Here is a 20353-nt window from a genome sequence, read left to right on the forward strand (position 1 = left end):
ATACAAGGGGGAGCTCACCAATTTTGGTGGTCGTCGTGGCAGGTCTCGAAGTCAAGTGGTGATGCGGTGTTGCATCATCTTATGGTGACAGGATGGGCCATGGGGAAGAGAATGGGGACAAGAGAAGAAATGTATCTGAAAGGAGTTCCTGTCCCCATAGAGGGCCGTAGCTAACTGAGCAAAAGTGTATGGAGAGGTGCAACATGAGAACACGTGAGGGTGAGCTGCACATCCCTTGTGCTCCTCACCCACAGATTTATAAATGAAACACTAGGACTTGATCAGGGTGGAGGAACAGCATTGATGAAAAAATGAGAAATAAAAAAGGAGGGTGCCCTTGCCCTGGAAAACATTTAAGCACTTGATGCAGCATTATGCATCTTAGGATGTTTTAAACTTACCAGAGGCCATTTATGTATATTAAAACAATAAAAATGCACCAGAGCCAGGAATTCCCAGCATGTAAAATCAGAGCAGCTTTTTTTGTTCTTCAGTCTTGCCTCTTGTCTATGAGGAAAATAGGATCCAATAAAAATATCCATGAAAATATTCAGCACTCTCAGTCCAACTGTCCCCAAATCTAGAGGAAGTGGTATGGCACACTGTAGAAGGCCAAACTTGTCATATACTGTGACCTCAGAATCTGATTTTCCTCCTAGTAGATCTGTTCTGTTGAGCATTAGATTGTCTAATGGATATGCTGTTAGTCCCTTACTTCACCATTTTCTGATCTCCTCACATATTCCCCCTCCCTAGAATTACATTTCCTTCCATGCCATCTCTGTCCCTGCACACCCAGACACTACACTTGTATTGTTCCATCCTTCCCACTTAACTTATACAGAGCCAAAATATGGAGGTGATGTGAATAAATAGCAGGGAATATAATCACCCATCTTCTTTCATTAATCTTGAAACAATATTCATGAAAATGAAGGAAAAGTGTTGATTCAAAACTTCCCATTTCCATTCATTTTCTCACCTTGAACCAATACCGTCACTTTCTATCATCTTTTACCAAAGGAAAAAGGGGTGGGCAATGATGAAGAAGAATCATTTTTCACTGCTCAAGAAGGAGACCTCCCTAAACCAGGAAAGAAAAGGGATTCCTTCTATTTTACTGGAGGATTATGAACTAACAAAGAATGTCATCCACTTCATTCACTCTAACCCAAGCCCATAAAGCCCATAATATGCCTTTATATATGTCTGTTGTATCTTTTGTTTTACTTTAAAAATGAGAAATAAGTACATTATTGCTGTAAAAAAAAAAAAAGAAAGAAAGAAAAAGAAAAGAGAGATCACTTCTCTTTCTAGGCTTTCCTCTGCATCACCAAATGCTGACACCTTACACCAGGGAAATGGCCCCACTCCAGTAATAAAACAAAATTTTGATTGAGAATTTTGGGGTTGTCCTTGTTTGGTAAGAGGACTGGCAGTTCAGGACAATTCATGCACTGCATCATATGGTGAACACCGTAGACAGCACTGGTACTAGAACTCTGTTTGCTAAAAGAACAATCACTTGATGGAGTTACCTACAATCTGTCAATCTTTGCTCTTCCCTCAATGATGGCGTACACGTGCATGAATAAAATCGACAGACAAATGCATATGGATGAGGGAAAATCACTGAAAAAATTTACACGTAAATTCGATTCAGTGTTTGGATTGCAAACTTATAGTCCATCTTTTTCCACAAAGAATTCTTCCCACTGCTTAGTGCCACAGTAGAGAAAAATAACAAGTGCATTTTATGTTTCTGAGGTGTTTTGTAAATATTCTGCATAGTTCAAGTTCTCATTTATTTGTTTGCTTTCTCCTTGACTTCTTCATTTGGAAAACTGAATACCAATAAGAAATTTCACAGTGAAATCTTAGTGAAATATAAGCTTTCTGTAATGCCAGGAGAGATTTTAGGCTTGATTTTGCAAACCCTAATTCAGATCAACAGCTCTTGCTTCAAAAGTACAATTATTCACATCAATGAGATTTCTCACATAAGAGGAATCTGCAGAATTAAGAACTTCCAGGATCAGTCTTTTTGTTGAGATGCATTTGGAACTTTATCAGTTCCTCATACTGCAGAACAAATCTCATTTGAACCTTAGCAGGCACCAGCATTCTACTAATAAAATATCCTGGCTTTATGATATCTGAAATTGAACAATTTAGAATTTTTTTAAACTCACAATCTCAGTGAAGTTAATAGTATTTACTGTTTTACTTATTGCTCATATAATTCAAGATAGTAAATCTGTACCTCTCTTAATACTGTCAGCAATTTATAAAGTTAAAAAAACTTCAACATTAATGATTCCACTTCAGAAAGATGCTGTATTATATGTATTTCATTATAATGAATTATGCAATAATGGTCCCAAAATAATACCAAATTAAAAAAGTCAATCAAAATGTGTGTAATCTTACCTCAATGAAGCAAAGAACTAACAATGGAAGACAGCTTTTCTGTATGTGAATTCATTTATGAATCTGTCTATTCCTCCACTCATCAGTTCATCTTATTCCTATTCCATCTTATTCTTATTTTGATAGTGAGCTATGCCTTCACTCATCATCTTTATACAGAAGGTATCCATGATTCAGTAAGTGTTGGATGGATGACCAGATGGATGAGCAGACTGGTGAACAGCTAGGTAAATTCTTCATTCTCTGGCTTTTTTGAGTGCTACATAATTGACTGAAAAGCTCTATCTACTTAGGAATGAAGGAATGAAGATGTTTATATCAGGTGTTGCACTGCATGATGCCATTTTCCTAAAACAAAATGTGAAGACTGAATTTCCTTTCATTCTGATGAAATCGTGCCTATATGCATCTAACCTAAAATCATCCAGTGCTTCAAGGGTGTCTGAATTCTCAAATATTGTCTTTCAGATCCTACTGCATGTGTGATTGTCTTTTAACAAAGCATCAATATTCACAAAAGGTAGACTTCAGTTCAAATCTTCAGGATGGCTTATAAAGGAAAGTACCTTAGCATGCTTATAAACTCAAACTTAGAGAAGCAGTGATAAAATAATAATAGTAAAAAGAAAAAAAACAACAACAACAACAAAAAACTTGTAGCAAACCAAAAAGGGGAAAAAAAGACATGAAAGAATGGGTTCTCAAGCACATGAATAGCATCAAAGAATTCAACATGCATCTGTTTTAATAAAACTGAGGCAATCACTGTCTTTAGTGTTAAAGGGACTTTAGCAATTCAAACTTACCAAGATTATCCGCTGTTTAGTGTTAAGCTTTATTTATTTAATTTAGTTTGACCTTGTAAATTAACAGGGTAGCCCACTGAGACTCAATAAGCATTTTCTGTATATTTTCATCTAAATATCTCCTTACTTGTAATCAGAAATATACTGTTTCATGAAACCATAATGGTCAAAACATCTGCTTCAGTCACATAATTTTATTAGCTTTAGTTATAAACACATCAGAGTTGTAGACCAAATCTGGAAATTGGGCAACACTGTCAGCTGTCATTGAAATCAACAGGAACTGAGTGTGCACAGTACTTTGAAGGATAAGATTCTTCACAAAAAATTTTTTTGACTGCAATTAGCCATAATTTTAAGGCCTTAACTTGATCCCTGCTGGCTAAATCAATTTGCTAATTCAGCCATAGTTAGAAGTTAAAAACAGAACGTAAAATAATGTTTTCCCATTGTACAAAATTTGATTTTCTCTCCTGGAAAATTTGATCACCCTTAGACTAAGTCAACACAGAAAATGCAAGATCTGAGTTCAAAGGTCACTCACTTTTTTAAGCAATACTTTCTTTAAAGGAAATCAGAGAAGACTGTGTTCTGCTTTTCCAAGGCTTGAAGTAAAGAAACTAGTTCTGGTTATTTTTTTTTAATTTAGATACCACATTTAGTTTAGAAGGAAAAGAACCTTCTTATTCTTCACAGTATTATGAAGAGCCCAGTCTAAACCCTGCTGAAATCACTGAGAGTTATTCTGCTACCTTCAGCAAGTTTTGGAATGGGTTCTACATCCAAGATTTTGTTTTTCTCCAAATTCCATATAAAAGAACATTACTGTTATGACACAAGTCCCATTTCAGCAGATCACTGAAGTGTATGCAGAATTCTCAATCCAATTAGACTTTCACATATTGGTAAATCTTGTTGGACTGAGGCCAATTGCTCCAGAGAAGTTCACAAAAGATAACAGTAGCACCTTAGAATAAGCTAGGGAAGAATCTGAGCCCAAACTTATAAAATGTACCAATTAAGCGCTGAAATTGTACTCCACATAGAGAATAAAAGTGACAGAACAACCATCTTTCTCTGTCTCCCTCACTGTAGTTTAAATGAAAATGTTAAAAAATGTTTTCTTTACAACATTTTTTAAAATTGATTAATTATTTGAAAACAATTAGAAAACACATAGCCACAGTGGCTGGTCAGACTAATGAGAAAAAATAAACTTACAGAAAGTGATTTAACAAGGTTTGATTTTTTTTAAGAAAACTTTGATAATAAATATATGAATGTAGTTTAAAAACAAATCAAAATAGGAAGATCATGCAGTGGTTAAATTGCCATAATACATGTTGTTGCACTTCTCCTTTCTTCATTTTGTTTTGTTAGAAAATGTCTCCTGAATTTTTGCTTGTTTGTCATTACTGTGTTAGCAAGCTCAGAATTTTGTCCCTTTAACTGCATTTTAATAGCAATGTATTATAGCATGATTTATCAACATATGGCAGGTGGAAGCTGACACAAATTATAATGAAAATTAAAACAGTCATTTATGCAGCAGGCGATTATCATTTAAGAAACATTTATTTGCAGGCTTTAAAAATGAGGGTTTAGAATCAAATGGGTTTAAAATGAAAGTTTTAATGACTATTACCTTTTTCCTGCAGCCACTCCTCTACAGGCCGGTTATATTTGAAGGGGATTTTCTGTTTTACCATTTGGAACCGTTCACTATCAGTGTTGCCTTTAAAGTTTAAAAAACAGCTTAAAAACAATCTGAAAAGTCAATGCAATGGTTAAGACATCCTAGATTTTTTGTTTGTTTATGACTTTATTTAGGTACAAATAAATAAGCACATGTGTGCATACATATGTATTTGAAAAGAAAGAGATTTATCTTTAGTAAGGTGGAGAATAGTTATACATCCAATTGCCTGAGGTTCTGGAAGGTCAAAGAAGATAAATCCTATGAATAACATCTCTCCTTAATTTTCAGAGTATTTTCTTATCCAGATTGGTTGAAAGGCATGTATAATTTGTTCAGGACAGGAGACCTTGAATGAACTCATTGACATGATTTAAAACACTCTGAACAGACTCTAATTAAACAAAAGAATGTAGCGGAATATGTAGAATATGTCAGTCACACAAGCATATAGATAGTAGCATTTTTATAATCTTTCTTGCAGTACTAGAAGATGTGTTAGGACTTGAAAGTTGGTAAAAGAGAAAGAAAACTGAAGAAATTATAAGAAATTAACGGTGAAAGGATGTAACAGAATTAGATTTAAAAAACAACCAAATAACACTCAAATAGAGTGAGAAGATAGTAAAAAATGAAAGTAACAACTAAAAAGATGAAGAACTGTTAACTGAAGATACGTGAGGACTTGTGTTCAGCTACCAAAGTCTTGGGCCAGTTGCCAGAGGAAAACAGAAACTTAGAAGCTAAAATGAAAGCAGAAATGATTACCCAAAATATAAATTCTGGCAAGATCAGTTCTATGGTTTCACATTAATGGATAATTGCATTATTCAGTAAAGTGTACTTTGAAGGAAAGCATTTATCACTCACAGAGTGCATAATAAAGATACGGGGATAAGAGTCAAACTCTGTCCACATTCCCTGGCTGCTGAAAAAAGCCAGGGGCAGATCAGAAGGGTAGGTCTAACCTTTAGCAGAAAGGCACAGTATGCTTTGATGATGTTAGAAGTGATAAGAAACAAATGCCACCATTCTACTTTTGTTTTCTTCAGTTGCAAGTCAATTTGTGACATTCTAATGTTTGTTTCATGATCTATTTTATAAAAGTTGTTTCATTGTAAAAAGAGTCCTTTAAACAAACAAACAAAACCCTAAAAAAACTAAAATAAGCCCCCAGATTCCTGTGGTAGTATTAGTGCTTGGAATAAGATGATAGTCCAAGATTCACAAGTGCTCTACATAATTTGTAGTGCTTCTATTGAAATCCAACAAATAAATAACCTAACAGGACTTCATATTAATTTGAATTTTGATGTGTATGCTGGAATCTTTTTCCAATGTAAAGATACCTCAAGGAAATATATGTATATTTCCTGACTATATACATATACAAATAACAGTAGGACACTTCACCTGGTCAGCATCAGAGTCTTTCAAACTGCAAGGAATATGATTGGTAATAGGGGTGGCTGTAGAAGGGAAAAGTGTAATTTCTCAGAAAGAGAGTATCCCATAAGAACAGGCCAGCAAGACGAAGGTAAAAACGAAATGAGACAATGAAAAAGACATGACTGTTAAAAATAGATTTCCTGTAATAGAGCGCTAGACCTTCAAGAAAGCCAGAACTGACAACTATTGCCCACCACATCTTTAAAGACTGTTTTAAAAAATCAGGTTTAATTTAATTTTATTATTATTATTAGGCAGATATATTCAGCAAGATTAATGGATGTATAAAAATCATACCTTTAAAAGCTACGAAAAACTGATGGACATTAGAAAATTCAAATAGGTTTAAAATTCAACATTAGCATCTGATCTAATTCTTTTGTTTTGCTTTTAAATTTTATTTCATACATTAGTGAGAATGATTTTTAAATACATGTGCATGAGAACGTATTCACTGATATACTTGGTTACAACAGAGTTAGAGAACAAGCTTTCCCTTTTCAAGAGCTTGGGTTGTTCAGTAAATATCATTAAGCACATACAAATTATTAAATTAATATTGATTTGAGTTAAGCTAAAAAAATAAACACAGCATTTGATATGAAACTTCAAAAAGGAAATATCATGGCTGAAACACGAAGCGATGCAAATTCAACATGAAGTAAATTCAGTAATGATCCTTTTGTGACTTCAAGTGCAACGCCTTTTCTAAATATCTATGACACATATGCTCACATTTGAACATTCCATTCGCTCACATAATCTGGACTCCCTCCTTTCTCTTTGAGTCCAGCTCTAATCCAAATCCTTATTTCAGAAAGGAATATGCAGGATAAAATGAGTCATTTAAATTCACTTTAGAAAATGCACTTAATCCCATAGTTTTTTTTCATTCAGAATCATTGTAGGTCTCAAAGGTCTGCAGGACGTGATAATAAAGTTGTGTCAGTTGGTTTTGCTACCTGTGATTGATTAAATATTTTTCCACTCATAAATTCTAATTGTTTCAATTATACCAAGAGAAATAGGAATTTGTCATTTAAGATAACTTCCACCTTTTTTCTTCCTTCTGATAAAAAAACACCTGTATATTAATATAATTTATAATCTGCTTCATTACTCAGTTTCATCTATAAAAACTCTGACTCAGAAATGCATTCCCTCATGTATTTTTCTCCTTTCTCACTCAAAATTCTCTAATTCGATCATATCCAGATATGTGATGACAGGGATAAAATAAGTCTGTTATCCAATTTAATAGTCATATGTTCAACTAACAGAAATCCAGCTGTATCTCCCAAGTTTATAGATACTGGAAATGCAAATATGCCGTAAAACCTCAATTTTCCAACACGCTGTTAAGTATCTAGATTCCTATGACCCTAAGGTTTTCAGTAGTAGCATTTTGGAATGTTCTGTATCCCTGAATCTTTTTTAACCAGAATTATCAAAATATTTCAACTACCACAAACATTCCTGATGACTAAGTATTTTGGAGGAAAATCAAACAAAAGAATTAGATTTTTTTTTTATTTTTTGTTATTCCCCTGCCATGAAATATCTATAACATAAAATTTAACCTGCTGGTAAAATACCACTGGTTACCAGTCTTTTGTCTCTTGATAGATCCCTCAGTGTATTACTGCTTAATTGACTACATAGATAAATAAATTAGACGCACTTCATGCTCTAGCTTCTGATAATCTTCAATTTAGATCAAACTAAAATGAGAAAAATCAACAAAATTTGCTTCTGCTAATCACTATTAGCAGTTCCCACAGGAAATGTTTTTGACACAGAGTAACATCCCAGGGGAAGATACTGAAAATTTTTTCATGGGCAAAGTAGAATTTTCTTTGAAGACCCTACAATGTTGGATGATGTTTTAACTGTCCTTACATGGTTCCTTTAAGGAAACAAGTATTTTTTTTTTTTGCCTTAACACCTACTTCTAAAACAAAATGGATTCCTAAGCCAAAGAAATTAAAAGAGCAATTGATAGTCTGAAAAAATGTTTCTTCTTGGCCTAGATACCAATGACAATGATTTACTGCCTTTTGGTAAGAAAGAGAAAAGACAAACATTTCCAGAAAATTGCACTGTGCAGAAAGTGTTTGCTTCCAGGTGGAATACTAATACAACCTGATGTGCTGTCAAGTCTGTGAAGATTCTAAGAAGAACATCCAAAGAAAACATTAATCTGTTCTAAATTAATGCCGAAGGCTGCTTTAGGAAGAGAGAATACAAGCAGTAACATTTTCCTCTTTGATTATACGTTTTTAAAAGCCATTATCTAATGAACAGGTATTAAATAGAAGGCTACATAATACTAACAATTCAATAAAATGTTTTGAGATTAGTGCTAGAGGTTTAAACCAATTCCACCTCACCTTGCCTTTTCTAGATGGAATTTCAGTGGGAGGAGGACCAGCAAGTAGTTAGTATTTGACTACTTTGTTCACACAGATACCCTCTGAAACCATTTGAGATGCTATGGAAGCCAACAATCTCACTGTCTAAGATGAATATTCAATCGACATCGGTGTTGGAAAGTGGGGAATGGTAGTTTGCAAAGTTGACCTTAAGAGTGCTAAATCCTCTACTAAAAAACTGATCCAGTTCAATGCAGTCCCAAATTCCTCTAGAACTGATGTGCTCTGGAAAAGGAGGCTGACATGCTCCATGGAGTAACTACCATTTTATTTTAATAATTAATAAAAGGCAGAGACTTAGCCTCAGAAGTATGTTTGTGAAAGGCACACAATGAACCTATTGAATCATTTTTGTATGTAGGCACCTGCACTTACAAATTTACTATATACTGAATTCTCAAATTTTTACATTTTCTTAAACACGTATTTAGCTTTGAACACCACAAAATAAAGATATAATTTGTTTACATTTTACATTCAGAGCTGCCTATTTTGTTTTATTACTACAAGGCTTATGTTATATAATATAGGAAATGTTGCCATTAGAATCATAACGTGAAAAATATCTACTCACAGCCATTTTTATAAAACGCTTGGAAAAAGTCCAAATCTGAATCCACAGATGTTACTTACTCAAAAATGAAGCAAAAAGGCCAAGAAATCAAACACAATAATTATAAGATTGGTGATATGAAATCTGTCTTTATAATTACCACAAATAGTCTCTCTACAAATTCTTGCAAATCTTTTTTTTTTTTTTTTTTTGCCTCATGTAAGAAGGAATGCTATGGAAAATTAATTCAAATTTTTCATTTTATTATATTTGAGTGACTGAAAAACAGCCAAGTCTTGATATTGTTTATTTTTATTTCCAGACTTAGATAGTATGCTTTCCCTTCCCTGTTAGAGTAAGTTCAGAACATAGCTTTCCTTTTATTGTTACGTTAAGTTTAAAACATATTTTACGATTGAGTTCTCATTTTATTTCTTGTCTTTGTATTTCTCCTTAATCCTAGATGTCCTTGACTTCTATCTTTAACTTGTTCTGATCAACTTGTTTGCTATAAGCCACACCTCTCAGTTCATCTCACTGTGGAATGGAGTTAAATGTTGATCTTCATACGACGGCTTTCCTCAGCTCACTGCCTACATGACAGAAGATGAGATCTCAGGAAAAGTTTCTCATTTGATCAGATGATTGTAGTTGATTTTAAGTTCCTATCATCTCTAACAGAAGCTTTGTGCTATTGCCATTCTGTTTGGGTTTATCTTGCCATTTACATTTTCATATGTACCACTTCCCTACTTAAAGTGCTCAGATTTAATATGTTAACCACAAAAAAATTTAAACAATTTAAACTAAATAATTGTGGATTTATCTTCAAAAATGATAGAGTCCAAGTTGAAAGCAAGGCAGCAGAGGCCACACTCTGTGGGAAATTTGAAGGCAAACTAGGTGATTAGGGTTTAACTATCTGCTTACAAGGTGTAGTTAACATGGATCACTATAGCATTAATCAGACCAGAGAAGACTTCAAGAAGTCATCTAAATCTCTTCTCTGCCCCAGGACAAAATTCATAACATTCAGTCTCCTTTAGATTAATCTTTCAGCCCTATCATGCATCACCAAGATAGTAAGTGCCTCACCTCAATATCTAACCCATAACTACATTAGGAGCAAAATGAAAAGAAAATTCAACCCAGCTAATTTGGAAGGAGGTTAATCAAACTTTTTCAAGGTTGCAAAAGAAAAGTTAGTTCTGAGAAATGTGATCCGAGCTTTATTTTACTCATTAGATTATAATGAATTACTTCAGCTGAGATCAAGGCCATGTGATAAGAGCAGTTTCCTTTAGCTCACTTGTATTAGGAAAATAAACTAGGGTATGGTATAGAGAAGGCAGCTCTCAATACAACTTTTTGACAGATATGAAGCAATTTGAATATCTGTATAATCTCTGGGACATTAAGTAAGTAATGTACAAATTGTTTGTTATTTTTTTTGCTCTCCGTGTCCTGATTAAGCCACATATCAGGCAGCTAAGGCTAAAGTGACTATTAAAGAACAACTGAAACTACGTATTGATCTTTCCATTTTAAAAAAGGACAGATTTCATTTTGTACAAAGCAATATGAAACAGAGATCAGAATACAATCCACTGCTAATATCCCACATCTTACTTCTTCGATTTCTTCAGGAAGACACAGGATCTGATTTACATAGCCCTATAGGACCAAGAGTAACAACAAAAGGCACTGATACTTTAAATTCCATTAACTCTCATTTATCTGAGTACTGTTTATCTTAGTTGTGGCTATGTGGGACACTGGAAAAACACTGGTGGAAAACCAGTTTACAGGCATTGGCTTAAACATGGAACTACAGGAATGCAACTGTATGGCTTCCAGGGTCAATTTGTGAACAACTGCCTTTGCATAGTGGTGTGCCTTCTGAAGTAAGAAATGTAATGCTCTTACTACACTTGCTTCAGAAAGAGTCAGTGTCTCACTACTGTGCTCCTGAAAACAAGTGCAATCAGGTAGACTGCTAGCTTATGTTGGACACAGCCAGCAGGAAGTTAAAGCTAGAAATGTCTGACATGGATTGGAAAGGCACCCGATTACAAATAACAGCAAGTTAAAAATTCTACTGGAGGGATCAAGTTCTCAAGGGTGAGCCCAAGGAAATATTTAAAAGCAAGTAAAAGACTGATGAAAGAAGAAAGTTACTAAGAAGCACTTCCTATTCAGATTACATACTAGGCAATGCCCATCACATCAAGGAAATTCTCAAATTATTTAGAATTATATTTGTAAACCCTAGAAGAGTATAGTGAGGAATATCGGTTGATTATGAAATTGAATAAATAAGAGATTGAAAACATCTGGTTGGTCCTAATTGCTACAAATCGGCAAACTACATCCTCTTCAAATAATTTCTCCTGTTTTCTCCTGTTTGCATTGGCTCAGAAATAGGAAAGAATTCCAGGGCTATGTAAGCCTTCTCAAGGACAGGTACTATTCACAATGCTGAGCCATGAACGAGAGGCACAGGAAACATCCAAACATTGAGAAAAATCATTACTGAATAGCACAGTGCCAGAAGTAAGGTGAGCCCAGGGGAAAAGGTATTTGCAGTTTTTTTAGATATATTTTTTCCACCTTGCACTTCTAAATCAATTGCTTTCTTGGAAAGTGACTTGAGTTACAGAAACTGCTACAGTAAGGGTAGTAAAGAGATAAAATGCAACTCAGTCTGCTATGCAGAATGATCTCACCGACTTCAAATCTATGCGACTTAAGGAAAAATAGAAAAGATTCTGCAAGTCTGACACTAAAGTTTTCAGACTACAGAGTACTCCAAGTACTTACTAAGCAATAGCAAAAATGCAATCCAGGGAGGTTTTTGTACTCAGTGTGCTGTGTGATATTTTCTATTTATAAATCCCTGAGTATAATGTAAATTGAGGCTTTATCCTAACTTCACTGACTGGAAAACTAAGCCACAGAGTAGTAAAAGCATAGTCCAAGTCCACAGAGAATGGCGTATATATAATTAGGATTGGAATTTTTAGAATTTCTGGCTTCCATTTCTATGCCTGGTCCCTTTCATTTCTGACTAGCATTTCACACAGTGCTCTGTTTTGTTTCTTTGTCACATCACGGGATTTCAATGATTTTGTACTCTCCAGTGTCTTTAGTGAGCAGGGGGAAGGCTGATGAGGATGCATGAGTCCCTTCTGTCACTGCATGTCAGCTGTGTCAACCTGGGATTACAGCTGGCACTGTTCTTTCTGCAGGCAATAAGATCAGAACAGCGCAAAGTTGTTGTTCAAGCCTCTTAGCCCTCAGGCCAGATGTTTGCTTGCTTACTCTGTGTGTGTATTGGAGAGAGAGAGAAAGACAGGGACAGAACAAGAGAAGGGAAGGGAGAGAGGAAAATGAATGTTATACAGTTCCATTTGAGCAGAAAACTAAAACAGAACTAATCCAGGAGAGAAATGTAACTGTATTAATGTCTGGGAGTTTCTTGCACTGTGCTTCCTAGCAGAATTCCCACTATCCAGCAATCTTATTTAGCCTGATACCCCATCTGAGAAATACTTATCCATTCTTCTATACACTACACTATACATATACTACACTATATATATATATATACACACACATACACATATATATATAAACAGATGACTGAGCCTCTAATAATGCATCTTGCTCTAGCAAACAAGAAATTTATCAGAAGTTTTTGATGATACTGATTATGCTTTGTACCTGGACATTAATAACAGATACATAACACCTGACACAAACCACAGCATCTGAACATTCAGTCAGGATAATCACGTTTATGTGAGCAATCACATACTTCAGCCTGAAATTATTAGCAAGACTATAAGGACACTGCTACATCTTTTAAGTGTGCAATTACTATTTCTGGAAAATAGTCTGGTGAGGGTGTCAAGATGCATGCTGGATGTCAAAGAGATACAAGGAAAAATAACATAGCTTGGATCCTGCAGGGAATATTATACACCTGTTTTGCACCAAAAGACAATCTGGACAAGGACTCAAAGGCCTATAGTGACAATAAGAATGTAATCTCAGTATTTAGGGAAATTCCTCAGTCCAGAGCACTTACAGCATTTGCAAACAGGAAGAGAAGACCTAGGTAGAAATATGTTTCACTGCCCCATGGTATACTTGGAATACTTTCAAATAGATACAGATCGAGTCTACAGGTGGGGAAATGTAAAGATCAACTCTTTCAGAGTTATGCTGTATGTCATACTGTGATTTGAGAATCAAGATTATAAGTGAAAAAATAATTACAGAAATGGAGAGATGTCCCTATATTACCTAGGTTTTATTTTGTCAAGTTTGTATTAAATTTTGGCTGATCAGTGTACTTACAATATAGCAGAATAACATCTACCAAATTCCAGCTAGAGAGGGAGTGAGTATCATTTCACATCATCATGTCTCTCTAGATAAATTAATGAGGGGAAAAACAAAAGTATTTGCTTTCCTACAGAGTAATACAAATGTAATGATTGTAGACATGATACTAACATGTATCGTTTACATGACCTCATGTTTCAGGTCACAAACCAATCCTTAACAGAACGATAAAACTTCTAAGAAGTACATATTTGGGGGCATATATTCATTGTCGCCATGGTGGATTTGCCAACATTTTCTGAAATTTCATCTACTTGTCTGTTCTGCAGCTCAAGAAGCTGATTAGATGCACAGAGAGGCTCTGGGAAAACAGAATAGAAACCATTCAAAATCCAGGACCATTCTAGCAAATTTTCTTTTTTTGGATTTGGTATTCACCTGTAAATTGGACATATGGAACGTCTAGTCTGATTCAGGAAGCTGCAAGAAGAATGCTACACTAATTCAACTAACAACACACAGCAATATAATGCACATCCCAGTTCTTTAGGATTGCACTGACAAGAAGTTTCCTCAAAACGTTAGTGTCTTCTGACAGCATTTTCTTCATCCAAGCTATAACCAAGAGAGTATTTTGACTACCTGAAATCTAGAAGTACCACTGTGGCAAATATTTATACTTTAGGAAGTTGTGATTTTTTCTGGTAACTGTTTCACAGTTAATAGTAAATAATGCTACATAAAAATGCTTCTTATTCCTTCAGTTTTTTTCTAAATCTAAAGAACTCTGTGGGATCCTAAATGAGAATTAAGACAGGTTACCTTCATGAAAATACTATTGTAAACGTACATTTCCTTAGGTAAACTCTGCTTCTTATCTCAGTTTGATGGATGTTAACTGATTCTGTACTGTTTCTTCTGCCTGGTTAGCTTGCATTTCTTGATAAAAAAAATCAACATGTATCCCCCGCTTTCTTAATGATAAGCTTACAGAAATACTGGTGCTTGATAACAAACTACTCATGTGGTCTTGAGGTATTTTGTGAAGTTAAGGTTGCATCTTGTGCAGACTGATTGAGTTTTATAATAAACTCCAGACTACCTTTAAGAACTGAAATTCAAACAGGAAGGATGAGTACTAAAAGTTGTAATACGGTCACTTATTTCTTTTTCCCTTCTGTCTTCCCGATTCTCTGTCCTCAAAGACTGAAATTGGAAGACAGAAAAGCCCTACAGTGCTTTCACACAACTGTTAGGGCAATGTAGAAAAGAATCACAGTGTTATATATAATTCCTGTGGGAAAACAAAACAAAACAAAACAAAACAAAAAGTACATGGAAGTGAAATTGTGACCATAGTGGCAACATTTACGTAACTTTTTGAATTATCTCAGATGCTATCTCATCATTCAGTATGGATGCAACTACATTAATGCATTTACACGAGAGTTTATGCAGAAATTCCACAGGACATTTTTCTGTTGGTGTATTAATATGTGGTCTTATATCTCAGCCAATACAAGGGCCCAAAATTGAGTGCTCATATCATGTAGCCATATTTATATGTTTTCCTACTTTATATCATAGATGTTGAAGCCCTAAAGTGACAAGCTACAATCAAATTTTGATTTCATCAACTTGTCATGCTTTAATCATCCCTCTTGGCAGATCTTTCAACATATGTCAAAGTACTGCCTTCAAAATGTCCCTCCACAAGTCTGTTTTATTAACCCCGTCTTTTTATATGTTTTAGGCTCATTATGAAAAGCAGTAAATCTGTCAAAGGTACTTTACATGTCATCTCCAATTCATGTTGATAGAAAGCATTTAAGAGCTCATTTAAGTCCCACAAAATGAGCACTATATGAAAATAATAAAAATAAGAAGTGTATGGAAGAACACTGGGGATCACATTCAACTCACGAGGCTAAACAAAATTCAGTGCTCTTGTTCTTAGCTCATTACTCACTCAGAGGGAATAGTAAAATGCTAAGACCACAGTGGGATATGGCAGTACCACAAAGAAATCTCTTCAGCTTGCATACCAGGCATGTATTTAAATATTAATCACTCCAAATAGTAATGTTCAAGATCCATGTTCTGTTTCATGGAAACAACTGAATTCTGCTAAACTTCTTATTGCCTTGGTTTTAGGATCAGTCAGGAGGAGATCATAACAATCCCAAGTCTGAAGGAGGAAATGGAGAACTAAAAGAACCCAAGAACACCAAAACTGGAGTTGAGAATGGTAAAAAGTAGCTGGAATGAAGAGATGCCAAATTGCTCTGGAAGAGACGGAGTGTGGGGAAGGAAGAGCTAGGCTCTGTGAAGGACAGGAAACTACCCATTTTCCTCTATGGCTTAGCAACCAAATATTTGGAAATCACTGAAGCAGCATAAGACAAGCAAGGGAACTAGGCAAGGATTGCAAGAGGATGTTGCATGACTCAGACATTCCACTTAGTTCTGCCTTTGAGTTTTCCTGTTAATGTCCCAGCAAGCACTAGACTTGTTACTTTACTGAGCATGTGAGAATTAATACATAATATTTGCATATCATTTCTACAATCAGAAGACGTGTTTGTTGGAGAAAGGATATACAGACTTAAATCCTCCAGTAACACTACTATTAGATCATCTAAACTCATCTTAACATTCTCGGCTAATGCGTTATGAGTTAAATCGAGTAAGAATGGGAGATGTGATATCTCTTTATTAGGACAATTGATATATTTCTAAAATATAGGCAAGTTTGAAGAAACACAAAAAATCAATGAAAGTTTCTTTACAGAGGGAGAAAAAGAAAATGTCTAATAAAAATACCTCCTAGAATTTACATGCTTAGAAACAAGGCTGCTTTGTTCAACTGCATTGGACTGACTAACAAAGACCATATATTTTCAGGAATCCTCCCTTGATTATAATAGAAGTCAATTAAGGGTATAACATACTACTTTCTCCATAATTAATCAAGGTTTTAATGTTCTTGAAAATTTGTTTTCATTTGCATACTGGAGGGTTAGATTAAGTTTAGATGGTGGGTACCAAAATTGAGAACACAGCAGTGTTGGCTCAGTCTCTCTATTCAGCATAAAGCCTAATACCCAAACAAGCATGCACAAAGAATCCAGACGCAACCTTGTGAGACCTCAAGTTTCAAGGACAAGATGAGGACTGATATATAAAATCAGCAGACGTGGCTGGGAGCTGTTTCTTATAGCTCCCCTCTATGCTTTACATCAAACAAATCCATGCTAAATTTTGTCTTTAGCAACTACAACAATCACGGCATTATCTGAGGAAATTTCTCTTCATAACAAGCTCTTGTGTGCTTTGTGTAATTCCTTTACAAATAACCTTGAGCCTTGTGCATGTCCTCTTAATATCTCAGGAGAGGATCTTGCTTTTTCCTCCTCTCTTCCTCTCCTGCCTGCCCTCCCACAGCCCCCAAATTATCTCTTGCTGTTTTCTGGGTGGTTATGTTTAATCTCAGGATTAGGCAGCAGTCTGCAGTTTGCCTGGTACATCTTATCAGCTTCCAAGAGACATTTACAGGGAGAAAAAGACTCCGGTTTTGATAGCAGTAATTGTATTTAGCTTGTAAGATACAAGGCTATTTATCTCAGGGCTGGAAAATCACAGAGGGAGAGATAGAAAATGTTGCTGATAAAAACTAAATAAAACCAAAAAGAATGAAGAAAAGAAAAGAAGCAACTCTTTCGTCAAAGTCTCTCCTGAAGTGGAGGGATGACATGGGTAAAGGACTATATTAAACAAAATAATCATGTCAGTTGTATGAGATCAAAAATATCAAGAGAAAGGTGATAAAATGCTTTAGTAGGAAAATAAATGACCAGGATCAAAGCAGGCTCTGAACGCCAGTTTAGCAGTCATGTACTCAGGGAATTAAGATTGGTAGAGATGTAAATAACCTTTTTATTTTTTATTTTTTGAGATACAGATCACTAATGTTCCATTTTAAAATAGCTGGTGTTGTGAATATCCAACATTTCTGAAAATGAAGTCAGTTTTTTATTTTTCAAAGAAACTTACAACTGTGCCTCCCATTGGGCACACTATGTCAGTACAAGTTCTCTCACGTATTAAATGCCCTTTCCACTAGATATTTGTAATATTCAGCACGCTCTCCACAAAACAGCTTAAGCATCCTTTTCTCCCATTCCAAAAGCCTTCTGAAATTCCTGATGCTGATGTTACTCAAGTTCCATTACACCTACAGTACTACTACATTTTTAAAATTTCTGCAATATTTTGGGGTAAGTATTAAATAAAAAAGTAGTATCCAGATATTTTGAATTTTCTAGGGCTGTATTCCAATTTAGTACAATTTAAATAATACACAATTAGGGCAGAATTAACACCACCCCATTAAGAAACATTTAGCACTTTGTTGAAGTATCCAGTGGCCTTTAATAACAGGAACAACAATAACAAAAAAAATCAACTAGCCACATTTCCATTTGTATCTCCGAAGTCACAGAGGATATTCAGGAAGAAAAAGTTAAGCTGGATCCAGCCATATCATTGAATTACATCAAAAGGAGACGACTAACAAATATTTTACTCGTTTACACCACCATAGTTAATTCTCTGCAGCTAAAACAGATGAAACAAATGATCTATTAAATCAATACATAGATGTTGTATATTCTCTTGTCCCCAAAAACATCTTGGAAACTTTTTCCAAAGACGAGAGGTGATGAAGTGAAAAATACTTTCTAAAAATACATGGTGAATAGATCTTTTTTGCAGAGCTTGTGTCTTCATTTAAACAAAACATACTTAACCTTTTCTTCTGCTACCTGGGCCATAGAATAGTTTGCTGAAAATCTTGGAGGATCATGAAGGAATTCAGCCAGCCTTCTTCCCTACCTCACATCCCCTCTCTAATACTAACCAAGCAATTTCCAATCTTCCCGAGTATACGAAAAATATATAATTCCAAGAAAAACTTGATTGTTTTTACTTTTTGCATAGGTAAGACAATCAAGACCACTGTAATCTTAATGAGCTTCTGGGAAGCATTTTTTTTCAGACAACAGCAATTAAGAAAGCCTTTTTTAACATAAACTACTGAAGATGTATTTCTGTGAAGTCTTTACACTGACATAAGCCAGCCTTTCTAACAAAGGAAATAATTTTATCCTCCCCCATCTCCTGACCAGTCGTTTTCACAACCCTGTAGCCTCTTATCCTGGGCTAGTCTTATGGTGAAGAATATTGGTGAAATGATTCAGCTGACCAGAAAGTGAGAGTAGAAAATAGAAATTTAACTAATTAAGTAACAACAGCATGAGAAGGAGCAATGGAAGAAATGAGCTTCACTGTCCTGCTCCAGCTGTAAACTGTATTACAATCCATCGACATCAGCATTTTTGTGTGAATAGGGAGTATGCCTCTGAGGTGTACCTAGCACTCTCTACTTGATATGCTTTGGTTTACGTATCAAAATGCTCAGGGAATGTGAAGTGGATTCCTTTAAAATGAAATTAAACCTGAAGTTATGCTCCAGCTGTTCAAGGGCATTCAATCCTTGGGATTGGAGCTAGATCAAAACCTCAGCACTGGCATCAGGGATCTTAGAACCAACTTTTTGTTTTATAGGTGTACTCTCATCAGGCCACAGTATTTGCCAGAGGAGTCACAAAGTCCCTGGAGTTATGTTGCTAGTAGATAGTTAGCCATATTACTAAAATTCAACTTTCTCACAAATGTGTACTCTATATAGAGATCAAAGCAGGAGCATAAAGGATGACATCTTTTTTCTATTTTTCAGTCCAATAGAACTGAAAACTAATGTCATTTGGAAGGGCAGACTCCTAAAAGAAGGCTAAGAGACCACTCAGTAGAATGATAAAGGGGAACAATATAAAACCTGTACTGAGTGAACAAACTAATGAATCCTCATAAGGGCACAGTTACTTAATGCTACCCCATTTCTTTTTTTCTTTTTTTTCAAATGTATAAATCTAGGCTACAGTTCTCTTGGCAAAGTGTATATTTCTTTAAAAGCCAGCATACTTCTGCCTCTCATTTCCTTACCCTTAATTTTCTCCTTTAAAACATTATCCCAATTAGACTTTTCTTTTGGTTTCATATTCTCGCTCACTGTAAAGCTTCTCTTCACCTAGTTTCGTTTCTTTTTTGACTGCAGAAGATGTAGTCAATGCATGGATGGATGAACAGGAATATCAGGCTTCTTTCAACATGTGCTACAAACCCAGCAACATACAAAGTGTTTCTTTGCAAGCAGAGAGGAAGAAAAATCTGCCACTCTAACTAATGAAAATTAAAGAACTGAGGTATTTCAGCTTTGCTTCAAGACAAAAGATTTTTTAACCCTTCTGACAATTGTTGACTCTTTCCCAAACCTCAGGATGCCTTACTTAAATCCTTCTCAACATACTGTAAAGTGTCTCAAGTTTGAAGGGCTTTACTGTAATCCGAAACAAAACCTTGACACAGACTTCATTTGCTTAAACCAGCTTCCCTAACCTACTCTTATTCCAAAAAGATTCCTACTAAATCACCAAAAAGATGAATTTAAATTTAGAGTAAGCTTTCAGGAACAACGTAAAGTAAAGAAGAAAATGACCAAAATGATCTGTTATCTAGG

At 35.1% G+C, this 20353-nt stretch overlaps 1 protein-coding gene across 12 annotated transcripts in view; it reads right to left on the minus strand.

The window, feature by feature from the left end:
• NRXN3 (neurexin 3) overlaps positions 1-20353 on the minus strand; it is an 877901-nt gene that overhangs the window by 105674 nt on the left and 751874 nt on the right. For 7 of the 12 annotated variants that reach the window (XM_065751877.1, XM_065751894.1, XM_065751937.1 and 4 more), the window contains one exon: positions 4882-4971. The exons of the other annotated variants lie outside the window; for them this stretch is intronic. In XM_065751877.1, the coding sequence (XP_065607949.1) occupies positions 4882-4971 (90 nt within the window). The remainder of the gene's footprint in view (positions 1-4881; positions 4972-20353) is intronic. 12 annotated transcript variants of the gene reach the window in all.

The sequence above is a fragment of the Cyrtonyx montezumae genome, unplaced genomic scaffold (assembly GCF_038088225.1).
Source record: "Cyrtonyx montezumae isolate F1298 unplaced genomic scaffold, pur_monq_1.0 scaffold_10, whole genome shotgun sequence".
Lineage (NCBI taxonomy): Eukaryota > Metazoa > Chordata > Aves > Galliformes > Odontophoridae > Cyrtonyx > Cyrtonyx montezumae.